Source organism: Polypterus senegalus, chromosome 15 (assembly GCF_016835505.1).
Source record: "Polypterus senegalus isolate Bchr_013 chromosome 15, ASM1683550v1, whole genome shotgun sequence".
Taxonomy (NCBI): Eukaryota; Metazoa; Chordata; class Cladistia; order Polypteriformes; family Polypteridae; genus Polypterus; species Polypterus senegalus.
Genome location: NC_053168.1, coordinates 26,518,287 through 26,531,819, shown reverse-complemented (window position 1 = coordinate 26,531,819; position 13,533 = coordinate 26,518,287). Strand labels below are relative to the sequence as shown.

The 13,533-nt window shown below is 38.2% G+C and overlaps 1 protein-coding gene across 1 annotated transcript in view; it reads right to left on the bottom strand.

Moving 5' to 3' along the window:
- The window catches only part of LOC120515855 (collagen alpha-3(IX) chain-like), a 161,033-nt gene that overhangs the window by 28,275 nt on the left and 119,225 nt on the right, over positions 1–13,533 (bottom strand). The window contains exons 21-28 of the mRNA XM_039737189.1: positions 13,063–13,116; positions 11,568–11,621; positions 9,563–9,616; positions 9,147–9,200; positions 8,706–8,759; positions 4,711–4,755; positions 4,241–4,294; positions 565–618 (exon numbers count right to left, since the gene is read on the bottom strand). Coding sequence (XP_039593123.1) covers positions 565–618; positions 4,241–4,294; positions 4,711–4,755; positions 8,706–8,759; positions 9,147–9,200; positions 9,563–9,616; positions 11,568–11,621; positions 13,063–13,116 — 423 coding nt within the window. The remainder of the gene's footprint in view (positions 1–564; positions 619–4,240; positions 4,295–4,710; positions 4,756–8,705; positions 8,760–9,146; positions 9,201–9,562; positions 9,617–11,567; positions 11,622–13,062; positions 13,117–13,533) is intronic.

Genomic DNA, 13,533 nt, shown 5'->3' with positions numbered 1-13,533 from the left:
ATATATAAATATTTCCATGTGGAAGTATGTGTGTCTGTCTGGCCCGGACGTGAGAGATGGAGTCAGGGTAAGGGATCCACCAATGAAGAAACAGAAAACTAAACGTCTATGTGTGGAAATGTGTGTGTGTCTGTCTGTCCGGTCCGGAAGTGCGAGGCTACTACAGCATGAATCTCAGACAGCCAGCAAGGTGACCCCAGGTTAACGAGTCAGAAGAAGAAAGTGACTCTGTTGCCAAAATAAAACCGCTGAAAAAAGAGAGAAACTTTTACGCAAGCGAGACAAGCACATCGGCTAAACAGAATCCCTTTTACTTTTCCTCCCGCCGCTAATACACAAGCGAGGTGAGCACGTTGGCAAAATGAAACCTCCTAGGAGAGAGATGCCCAGAGTAGTTCCTTTCAATTACCTGACATCTCTACATTTCAATTTTATTTCTGAAGATTTCAATAGTTTCTGGGACCCCAGGTGTTTTACAGCACGGGCTTACACAGCTAGTCCAGTATAAAAGCAAGAACTAAAAAGTCTATACTTCTATATCTAAATAACATAATCCTTACTCACAGGAGATCCTTTTGGCCCAGGCATTCCATTTTGTCCCGTCTCTCCTTGTTCTCCCTTTTTAAAACAAAAAGAAGATGAAACAATTGACATTTGAGTGGACTGCGTAAATGTGAATTAACACTTTTGATTAATCATTTAATTGTTTTAGTCAATGTTAAGCATGAATCTATTATTCCTAAATATCTTCTCAGAATGGGAAGGTCAACTTTGTGACTGTAAATTTGGAGTTCACCACTTTGAGATTACATGAATTTAAGATACAAAGAGCTAGAGCCTATCCCAGCAACACTGGGCACAAGGCAGGAAACAACCCTGGGCAGAATGCCATCCCACTGCATGGCACACTCATACTCTCTTACACTTGTTCCAATGTAGAGTCAACAAATAACTTACCATGAAGGTCTTTTGAGAAGCGAGAAGAAAATTGGAGTACCCAGAGGAAAACGTGCATAGACACGGGGGCAACGCTCTGACTTTATAGAAAGCCAAAGGGACCAGGAGTTGAACCCAAAATGCTGGATCTATGAGGCAGCAGCAATAGAAAATGTGCCGACAAGTTTTAAATCAAAATAATTATTTCAGAATCCTAAATTACACTACTGTACTATTATCTGTAATGTGATGGATTCATTGATAACATCTAATTAGCAGGGAAATTCCTTGCACCTTACATGAGGTGGATGTTAACAAATCACACATTCACAAGTTGTGGCACAGTGGTAGCCTGCAGTCTCACAGTAAGGAGACCAGGGTTCATGGTGTTTGCAAGTTCCCCGTGTGCCTGAGTGAGTTTCCTTGAGGTACTGTGGTTTCCTCCCACAGTCCAAAGGCATGCAGGTCAGGCGAACTGCCAATCCTAAATTGGCTCTGCTGTGTGGTTGGGTGTGTTTGCCCTGTGATGGACTGGCACCCTCTACAGGGTTTGTTCCTGCCTTGCAAACTGGGATAGACTTCAGCAGACCCTGTTCAGAACTAAGCTGGCTAGAAAATGAAGGAGTGACCAACCTTCACAAGTCCACTTCTTGACATAGCTTTGCAGTGTGGGCCATCGTCAGGTTGTCACATTTTTCAGGTTTTTTTTTATCAAGTTAAGCCAACAACACCTCCAGAGCATTTTAACAGCGAACCCCAGCATTCTGGGGCAACCCTCTTTTCCATGAAGGCCTCACAAACCATTGCCTCCTTTGTTGAGTGACTTTTTTCGATCTTCATTGCATTTCAGCCAAGTCAATACTTGCTTTGGTAACCTTACTCACAAGATTCTTTCAGACTGAAACTCTAATCCAGAAAATGGAAAAGGCTCTTCATAATGACTGACCTGGAAATCCTCTACTTCCACCGAGAGTTTCCAGGCCTGACATCCCCTCTTATGGCATTTGAGAATGAATGTGTGATACTTTCCACAGCTTTCTTTCATGGGCTTCTTCCATCCTATCCTTCACGTTCTTTGTCAGCTCACTGATCAGTACTTGCTTTGTTGGCCTAGAACCTTATCTGGCACAAGCATTGATCTAGCAATCTGATTGAGTATTTGCAAGGCAAGCAGAAACTCTACACAAGTTACCAGTTTATCGCAGTGCTTACTCACCCACCCTCACTCATTAATGTTAGGATTGGAGAGGAGACCCAGTGATAGGTAACTGAGACTGATGTACTAATGTCATCCTTGAGAGATAAAGGAGTGCTCAGTGTTTTGTTTTACTGTTATGAGACAGCCACATTTTGCTCCTAAAAACTTTGTTGTGTGGGAATTTTTAAAGGTTTTATTTCTTTTAGAAATGTTGTTTGGCTTTTTTTTTGACTGAACAGGAGCAAAGTTAGGTGTCTGGAAAGCGCTTAGAAAAGTTACTTGATTTCAAAATTAGCATCTATGAGACACGGCGCAGGGCAAAAAGCACTTGCTGAAACTGGCTAGTCTGTAAGTAAATAACGAGTGTTGTTAAAAGTAACAGTGATTCCTTAAAGAGAAGAAGTTAAGGTATATAACGAATAATTGGACAGACCACTATACAGCATTTGTACAGTAAAGCGTTAGCACTAGTAGAGAGCCAGGGCATACAGTTCAAAAGGTAGTAAGCATCTATTTTAAGTAGAGGTAGACCACTGAATTGAAACTGGTAAAGAAAGAGGGTTTTGTAGACGTAAACAGGCATTTAATGTAGGAGAGCTGATCAGGGGCAAGGGACAGTAGAAACAGACAAGTGAGTATGTCAATAACTAGCAGTGGCTATTCAGTAAGCAAGTTTTCTTAGTAAGATGTTCTGACAAACAACAACATTTATTTGAATAGCATGTTTTCATACAAAACGATGTAGCTGAAAGTGCTTTACAAGATGAAGAAAGTAACGTTTATAAAAATATATATATATATATATATATATATATATATATATATATATATACTGTATAAATAATACTATGTAACAAAGAATAAAGTAAGGTATGATGGCCAGGAGGACAGAAAAAACACACAAAAAAAAAACTCCAGAGGGCTGGAGTAAAAAACAAAATCTGCAGGGGATCCAAGGCCACTGGATATTCTACCTTACATCAATGATCTCAAGTCAGTCCTCATGGTTTTCTGACTTCACGTGGAAGAATTAGATGATGATGGTCAAATCTTTGCAATAGTAAAATTCAGCTTTTACCAACTGAGGCAAATTTCTAAGTTAAAAGCCTTCCTTTCACATAAGGATTTCGCAACACTGATTCATGCTTTTATTGTCTCGGCTTGATTATTGCAATTCTTTAAATATAGGATTCCCCAAACCTGCCCTGTTCAGTTGGTTCAGAATGCAGCAGCTAGATTTCAGACTAGCACCAGTAAAAAAGAGCACATCTCACCCGTATTGGCCTCGCCCCACTGGTTGCCGGTGAAATTTCGGATTGACTTCAAAGATTTGTTGTTTGTTTATAAGGCCTTGCATGGCGTCACCCCTAAATACAGCTGAGTTCTCCTTCATCCCATCTCGGGAACCAGAGTTTTGAGGTCATCTGCTCAATTACACTTTGCAGTTCCTAGATCACCGCTAAAATTTAAGGGTGAGAGGGCTTTTTCTGTTATTGCTCCAAGACTTTGGATTGTTTTGCCACTCCATATCAGATCTTCTTCTTCTACTGAGGTCTTTAAGACCTTTAAAAACCCACTTGTTCTCCACCTTTTATGGTGGGTGAAGTCGTTGAGAGGGAGAGGATAGATATTCAATAGTATTTACTAACTGTTTTATTAAACTGGGTGTTTTATAGTAGCCTTACATGTTTCTTTGTGCAGCAGTTTAGTACAACTTCTGTTGTTTTTAAATGTTCTTTATAAATAAATATGATTGATTGGAAGAAGGAAAGGTTATACTTGGTACAACAGTTCTTCATGCTCAGGAAAGTTAAAGATGGCAACAACACAGGTGTTAAATAATAGGCAGTGAACTTGGAAGTAATGAAGTAATAAGAGAGGTGCAAAGTTAGGAAAAGAAACAGGGAAAAGTAAAGTTTAATAACTTCACACAAAGACACACAGCAGGAAGTCGAGGGGATTACAGTATTACAGGGAAGTGTATTACAGGTCAACCTGTTAATATCACAATAAATAAATACATAATGCAGAATTCAGTTGAGACTCTTGAAAAGAAACTTAAATAAAATGACTGGGTGCATAGGTATTAAAACAAGCGATACTTACTGTTTTACCTGGAGGGCCCAAAGGTCCTGCTTCTCCTTGAGGCCCAGATTCTCCCTGCATTGTGAAAACACAGCAGACAAAAAGGAAAACAGAAACTTTACTTCCTTGGGTTCTGCTAACTAAACTAAATCAATTTTGCTCAGACAGGCTAAAGGATAAATAAGACTTTCTAGATTTAAATAAAAATAATGTGCATATTGCATTCAACAGTATGTTTTTCAATGTTTTATTTAAAGTAGTATTAAATTTGTAATTGTGTACAGAAAAGTGGTGGTATACTTGCAATAACTAAAAAATGGTTATTGAAATGATTTCGAGAGAGATGTCGCTAAATGAAAATATGGCTTGAAATATAAGCATTAGAGTTCAGGCACAGGCCAGTTAGGAGCTGTGAGGTCATATATTGGACATGATGAATCTATTAGTCTCTAGGTTATATTAATCATCAACAACACAAAATACAAACATACCTTGTCTCCAGGCTCACCCTTTGGACCCACTTGTCCCGGAAAGCCCTAAATGATACAATAAAAATGAAGCTGAGTTTGATAAAACACTTCTAAATATCTGAAGTTGGTGAGCTCAACTGCAGTGCAGAGCTGTATTGGCCGCAGGTTTTCATTCTGACCAGTTTCTTAATTTATGGTCACTCTTTTTAACACAACTCCTTATTTAATTTGTGATCTCAGAATTAATAATAATAACAACAATTCTTTACGTTTATATTAAAATTTTCTCATTACTCAAAGCACTTTACATAGTGACCACCACTAATGTGCAGCATCCACCTGGATGATGCAATGGCAGCCATTCTTGCACCAGAATGCTGACCACACATTAGATGTTTCAAGGTGAAGGGATGAGACTTAGTTAGCCAGTTAGAGACAGGGGATGATTTGGAGACAGAATGACCAGGCCATGGTTGTAAATTTAGCCAGGATATCAGGAAAAACCGTACTCTTACAAAGGATGCTGAGGATCTTTAATGCCAACAGAGAGTCAAGACCTTGATTTTATGTCTTATCCGAAGGATGTCACCATTTTAACAGCACAGTGTCCTCGTCACTGAACTGAGACATTGAGCTCCTCACATAGACCATAGGTTTAGTGTCTCCTGCTGGCCTCACCAACACCTCTTCCGGCAGCAAACCAAGCTTTTCCATGGTTGGTCAACTATCCAAGAACTGGCCGGGCCCAAACATGCTTAGCTTCAGGTGGATGTCCTCTTCTGAATTGCATGTGGCTGCCAATCTATAAAAAGATTACTACTACTTCTCTCTCAAAATTTGGAAGACACTTACTGTTCCCATGACTTTATTCACACAGAAGGCACTTTTTTCCTTTTGTTTCATTATATTTCATTTGCTTGTCATTTTCAAATTGGTTATAGGGTAGAAAATGACAGGTCAGCTAAATTTGAGACTTTTCCCAATATAAGTATTCACCATTCAATAGCTGTTTTAAATAAAATCATTTGTGAAAATGATGACAGGAGAATGCCTGATCCTGATTTTATTTTTGTATTTTCTCAGAAAATGGAAATATCAACTGGTCAGAGTTTACCTCTTAGACGAATACACTCAGGTACAAATACAGGTTTATCTAAACATGTTTCATAAACTAAATTTGATTTCTTAAGTAAAACTGCAGTGCCCTCCAAGACAGGATAAGAGTGCCCCTGTCCAAGAGAATGCTGTTTAAGAGAACCTCATATTTGGTTTCTTAATAAGAATTAAAGGTCAAATGAAAACCTGCAGCCACTCCAACACCTGATTAAAGAGAAATTTAAAATGTTTATACAAACTGTGCTTAAAATAGTTGAAAAAATTACATCCATTTGCACTGAAAACACAATAATTACGAAAGCCTAATTATCAGATGTTACTTTCCATAAACTGTAAGCACGAAAGTATAATTGAAATAAATTGTAGGAAAAAATAAAAAGACAAAGAAACCATGAGGATGTTTTTCAAGGGAAGTGGCATTAATATAATATAACATGCGATCACCACGGATTTGAACAACTTTGTATGCAAACGTATCCGCAAGAAAAGACTCCAGTAAGTTTTCCGATGGCATCTTGTCAATATGAGTAGTGCTGCGTGTGGGGCGAGGCAATGAGATGCTCACCTTAGGTGGCACTTTGGTCACAGAGGCATTTTCATGCAACAGTTTTCTTTTAAGATTATGAAGGAATAAATAGAAAATCAATGTCAATTTTGAATCTTAACAATTACATACACATCCAGTTCCTTACATATATACTAACTTCAAAGACTGTTAAAGATATATTTTTTTATTTAAAAATTTTCAGATTTCTAATAACACAGTTTACAAGCCTTGTCACACCATGAGCTTTCAAAAGCTAAGAAAGCACACGCACATTTCAAAGCTACATGGCAGTGCTCAATACTGACATTCGTTTTCTTTATTTTCACATATCGTATTGGGTATATATTGCTTATTTCATTTTGTAAAATTTTGTTAATTTCTAGAAATTTCATATGGTGCCAGTTTTATGTAAAATGTCTATTAAATGTTTCTTATGTTTGCAAAAAATGTTTAGTTAACTCTTTGAGGCCTGAATATTTTTTCCAAAAAACATAGTTACTGAAAAGCAATGGTTTCACACAGAAATCAACATAAAACGTTTGTTGCTGCATACTGTGGCTGCCAGTTTGCCAAGAATGTGCGGCAGGCTTGCTGCCAGGCTGTCTTCACTGGTCGCTGTACCTTTCAATCTGGTTTCTACCTCTTATCATTGTGAAGTGGCAGTCCTCCTGGCGAACATTGCCGTAGGCATGTCAGTTGCATGAATCTGTTCAGCACCACAATTAGCTAGGGACCAGTCAGCTGAAGCTGAAACCTCACGCTCGTTTTCAATCACTTGTATCAAAATCGGAGTCCAAAAAGTCATAGTCCAGTTCAGAGAGAATAGGCAAAACTTCGTCCACAGAGTATTTTGCTTTACACATTCACTTTGATCTCTCACCATTATGTCAGTGCCATTTTTGCCGTTGTTTGCGCCTTACTACTCACACGAGCGCAGGAAATCAATCAAACCAATGAAGCTAACTTTCCTTCTAGCAACGAGGGTCCAACTAAAACATAACGGTTGGTTTTGTCACAGTTTACAGTTGATTACCATCGTCAACTCCTCCTTTCGACAAAAGTCGACATCAGCCCTGAAAGAGTTAAGAAGGACAGCACAGGGTAGAGAAGCATGCAGAATAAGCAAAGTTTCTCTTTGGAATACATTTTGCAGTTGCAAAACTGAATAAAAATATTTGGGGGAGGGTAAGGAATGCATATAGTTTTATTGTTTTAGTGTCTGAATTTTCCATGCTTTATTGTTTTAAAGATAATCTTTTCCCAAATATAAGTTACTTATTTCGTCCATTGTTACAAGGATGCATAGTATCAGGGAAATATTGTATTGCAGTGCCGGTATCCTTTTAAAAAGTTTCCATTTTCTGAATTGGTCCATGGCATGAGAGTAGGGTGTAGTGCGCCACTACATATCGTGTGCCAAAAGTTTGGTTGAACAGACCTGAGCATGCTGAGTTGATTGAGTAAATATTTTTGGCATTTATTGTGCAATCATGCAAGTGACTTGAGTATTTTTTTTTTCTCTGCATCACCATGGCATATTTTCAAGAAATTATAATGATTGCATTTTCCGACATTGGCAAACGTGTTCTTAAAGAATTTGTTCCTCATGGACAGGCTGTTAATCAGTGACATTATATTGAACTGCTGAGGTTTCTATTGGAAGCATCAGGAAAAAACAAAAACATCCCAGGAAGTGGTGCATGCAAAATAGGATTTGGCATCCTGAAAATGCACCTGCACACTCCACATTGACAGTCAAAGAGTTTTTCACCCAAAACAATGGAGTTGGTGTTCTGCATCCTCCCATATTCCCCAGATCTTATACCAGGTTTTGTTCCCAAAAAGTAAAACTTAAACTAAGGTGAAAATGACTTGCTACAGCAGAAGAAATACATGAAAAAAACATTGGTATCTTTAGACATGGCAGCAAAAGATAAGTCCAGGAAATGTTAACAAGAATGGGAGGTGTGTTGGGACAAGTGCATTGCATCTAAGCAGAGGATTTTGAAGCTGGCTGAAAGGGAATTACTATAAGTTTTATAATCAAGTTTTTTAACAACTTCTTTTGTAATATGTGAATTAAATATATAATTTTCATGCCTAAATAATGATATTTGGGGAGAGCATATGATATAAAGTTCCTTTACTCAAGCAACATTGTTTAGAGTGTGGCCCTGACATGAGTACCATAGTTTGGAGTTGAATGTGAAAACAAAAGTTATTTTGAGTCTTAAATCTCTTTTTGTTTCACTATTTGTGACATTAAAATCCATTAAGTATAAAATGTAAAATTCAGAATAATAATTGCATAGCTATGCTTCATCCAACATGTAGAAGATATAACTGTACTTACAGGAATACCAACAAGACCTCTAACCCCCACATTTCCAGGCTCTCCAGGATCACCCTAAAATGAAGATATTCTGAAATGTATTTAAGCATGGATTAACTAAGAAAGATCCCATATCCTTATAATCCTTAACTAAGCCATCCGATTACAGTAATGATGTGCAGTCTGCACAAACAAGAGCAACTTTATCAAAGCAAACTAATGAGCTACATTTACTGGAACACATAAAAACACCAGGAATTGAAATCTTTACAGAGTAGAATGTACAGTAGAAAGCTTTGTTTAAACCTTCCAAAATATCTGAAATATTATATGTGAATCATGAGGGAAATAAAAGAGCAAATTAATATTTGTATCTGCAAAACATTATTATAATAAATGTTAGCTTACTGTCCCTCTCCTAATTATAGCATGCAACATAAGCCATCACCAAATTGGGTATACCTTGCTTCCATCTTTCCCATGTTGTCCGTCATTTCCATGTTTACCAGGTGCACCCTTAAAACAAGAATACTGTATGATTAGTTCGGAAAAACTTTCAAAACTCAGTAAAAGAAATGCTGTTTCACTGTACAGTGGTATTAACAATTGTTGCTCTGTTCTCAGCTTCATAGTTACGTAGTCATGTGTTCATCCATTTTTTCCAGTTTAGGGTCATGGCAAGTGGGTGCCAGTCTGTAACAAGGCACTATCACTCACACACCAATATTCACTCATAGAAGATCTCCAACTGATCTAACATGCATATCTTTACAACATAGTAGACCACCATTAGGTTTCCCATTTTATGACAGTGCATTTAGCGAGAGATTTCAGGTTGCCACTTTGCTTCATATTTTAGTATGCAGTGTTTTACTTACAGGGTCACCTTTTGGTCCTGGAAGACCATCCTCTCCTCTTAAACCTACAGGACCCTAAATAAAAAAAAATCGCAAAAACACTGTTACTTCTATGACAACGTATCACAGGATGTTATGCAAACATGCACATACTGTAATGTTTGGGCTGCATTGTGATGGCATCGGGAAGTGAAAAATCCCACAATGAACCTTCTCAGCTAAGAGAGAGAAGGGTGGACATAGTTAATAAAAAGACATCTCAAGATGATATTTTGGGAAGATGGGGTGCAACCAAGAGCTGACAAGTTATGTTAGAGCTACCCATGAAGGGTGACTGAGACTAAGCATGGCTGACAACATGTGACAAAAAACCTCCAGAGCTATATATAGGATTGTGGGTTCCTGCCTGATAAGAGAAGGACCTATTTGCCTCAGAGAAGAGACAGGCATCAAAGTAGCTCAAAGAATATTCAAATGGATAAAATGGAAAATGGATGAGACTGTGCTGTTCTCTTAATTAAATGAGTAGCTGGGGAACAACTTTAGGGTTTCACCTTTTAAGTGTCACCAAGTGCTTGAGGCATAGGGAAACTAAGAGGTGGTCAGAGGTGGTAGTTGAGGTATTATGTGGAACACAAGACAATCACCATAGCTAATGGGGAGTTTGAACACCCACAGCAGAGCACTTGCTATTGGTCGATTTGAGCCAAGGTCAAATGAACATGGACGCTCCACTGCAGGATTGCACCATTGTTAAGTGAGATTGCTTTGGACAGAGTGAGTAAAACCAGCTGAAATTCACTGATGAATGTTGGCTTGTGTTGATCAGATCTGTAAACTGTTTGGGCATCTATCTTGCACAAACTTTAAAGTACCCCAGGTCATCATGCACTACAGAATGTGCTGATCCATAGCTGATATCCAAATGTGCAACAACAGCAGACAATGTAATTTGTCGGTGTTCTCTAATGAAGGCATTGCTAATGTCGATGTAGTTCATCAGTTACACTTGCTTTTCTCACTCTGAACCTTTCTACCCATTCATAAACTTTTTGTTGAGTCACTTCCATACTGTGCCAACACCCTTCGGTGAATTTCACCAGGTTCCAATCCCTCTGCCCAAACAAAGTCTACTTCAGCGTGTTGCTCAGCAATGGTGCAATCCCACAGCTGAGTGCCAATGTTCCTTTCACCTTGGGCTTCAACTAGACTAACAGTAGAGTGCTACACTGTGCTTGTTTGAATTGCCCAGAAGCCATTACAATTTGTGTTGCAAATGTAGTGCATCAATGTCCGTTGTGGTCTCAAGCTGGTTTTATGACATCAGTTACCGCACACTCCACACAACGCAGTCTCAAAAGAGCACCATTGGATGGGGTGGGACACGAGGTTTGTAGCATGAACATACTGTGGCCTACTGAAACATTAGCAGAAGCCGCATGATGCTATCAAGTAAGCATGGATTAATTTCCCCAAGGAATGTGTCCTACACGTTGTTGAATTCCTGACTAGAGGAGTTCAGCAACTGTTCTAGAGGCAAAATTATCCAGTACTAAATACGAGGCTTGATTAAAGCCAAGTGATGCCCTAAGAACAGTCTGTCAATGGTGTCCCTTTGGCCCTTCCATTACTTAACTGATAAGACATTAAGGCTCAATAGGTGCTGAAGTGAAGACAAATGTATCTATTTAAAATTAAATCTACAACACAATAACATGTGATGAAGGTGAAGGGGTTTGATTACGTTCTGAATCCACTGGATATTGGGTGCTATGTGAAAATCAATCTTCATAAGAGGATGTACTCATATAGTTATGGATAAATATGAGGATGTACTCATATTAAGTTAATCAAATCTTCAAATATTTTTGACATAGGATGATATGACCAAGAACACAGGGAAATCAGACAGAATCATCAGAAACAGAGAATAAGGTAACAATAGAACCTATGGTCCTAAAGCTGTAAGGCAACAGCACTAACCACTGCATACAAAATTGTGATTAAGTAAAGAAAACTGAATTACTTTGTCTCCTTTTGGTCCTTGTATTCCTTCATGTCCTCTTGGGCCTTGTTGTCCCTTAAGCAAAAAAAACAAATTGTTTAAACAGCACATGACAACAACAAGAAATTAAGGCTTGCTGCTGGAAGTTTAAAACATTATATTAAATTCTACATGTTTCTGTAAACTGGACTGCTCCAGAGCTTTTACAAATTTATTAATACGGTACAAATATAACTAATATACATTAAATAATATATTACAGTATAATTAATGGTATAGATCAGAGGTCGGGAACCTATGGCTCGCGAGCCAGATGTGGCTCTTTTGATGGCTGCATCTGGCTCGCAGACAAATCTTTAATAAAAAAATAAAAACGTTAAAAATATAAAACACTCTCAGGTATTTCAATCCATTCATTTCCTATCGCTCATGTTCATGGTTGCTGAGTTACATCCCCAGTGTCTCTGTCAGAGATTTTGAGCTACAAGCTGCTGACCTGAAGGCCTCAGACATGTGGGTGAATAAGTTCAAGTCACCAAATAAAGATTTGGAAAGACTTGCACGACAGCAAGCAGAGTTGGCGAGCAAACACAAGTGGGGAGAAATTAAAAAAACTTCAACCTGCGGACCAGCTGATTGTCAAAACTTAAAACGCGCTTCCCATCACATAACACACACTGCAGCGTGTGAGTATTGCCGTACTGATAATGTTTGGCTCTACGTATGAACATTAAGACCAACCTACGATCACATTTAACGGATGGAAGTCTCAACGTCTGCATGAAGCTTAACCTCACCACGTATCAAGCAGACTACAAAGCCATCAGCAAAACCATGCAGCACCAGAAGTCACATTAATGGTAAGAAGTACTTTTTTCATCATTGTTTAGCAACTGCATAACAACGTTATTAAAAAGAATTCAGAGACTTATTGTACTTTAAAAGTGTTGGTCTTACATTAAATGCGCACATTTACTTGTATTTAGTTTTAAACATATTGTATGGCTCTCACGGAATTACATTTTAAAATATGTGGCGTTCATGGCTCTCTCAGCCAAAAAGGTTCCCGACCCCTGGTATAGATCAGTGGTGTTCGTATCTGGTGTCCTAAACAATGAATACATAGCAAACTATTTATGATCACAGAACGTGTAACATAAAATTACTTTTAAAATGAATAACAGCTACAGTATTTTCTTCAATTATTCCATCCATTACAATTGAGCTGTAGATATTAGCATTAATATAGTATACAGTAAATGTTGCATTTGTTTTGCTTCCAGATTATTTTATCCATTCCTCTTCCATCCATCTATAATTTTTTAGCTTTTTTTTCATTCAGCTCCCAACAGTGTCAGAGCCAGAGATGTCCATTCTTTGCAGGACACACCTATGCACTCCTCCACATTCACTCATTCAAAACCCAGTTTAGCGTCATCAATTAACCAAACCTTCCACAGACAAGGAGAACGCATGCAAACTCCACACAATGTACACAACACAATTGATAACTCACCAGGGGACCTGATGGACCAGGAGGTCCTGGAATGCCATTAAATCCTGGAGGGCCCTGCATCACGGAATGAAAACATCATGTAAATTTGAAATGTAAATGCAAAGAACCTTAAGGATAATAGAAACAATTTATACAACTTTCTAACTTTTCTGAATGTTGCTAAACATCATAATTCGTCCCAAATAATAAACCAGCAAACTATTGCAACGTTTTTTGTTTTTTTTTTAATAAATATAATGAGCAACCTATTAATAAAAACAAATAACATGACCTTTCTTGGTCCAATTAATGATCAAAGGTCGACGGTACCTGCCTGGCAGTATTAGGTGCAAGGTTGGACTCAGTCTTGGACAAAGCACTAGCACATGTATGTCTTTAGGATAATGCAGGAAACCCACAGAAAAATCTACGCAGACATGAGGAGAACATGGAAACTCAACACACCGAAAAATGACCAGGCATTTAATCACT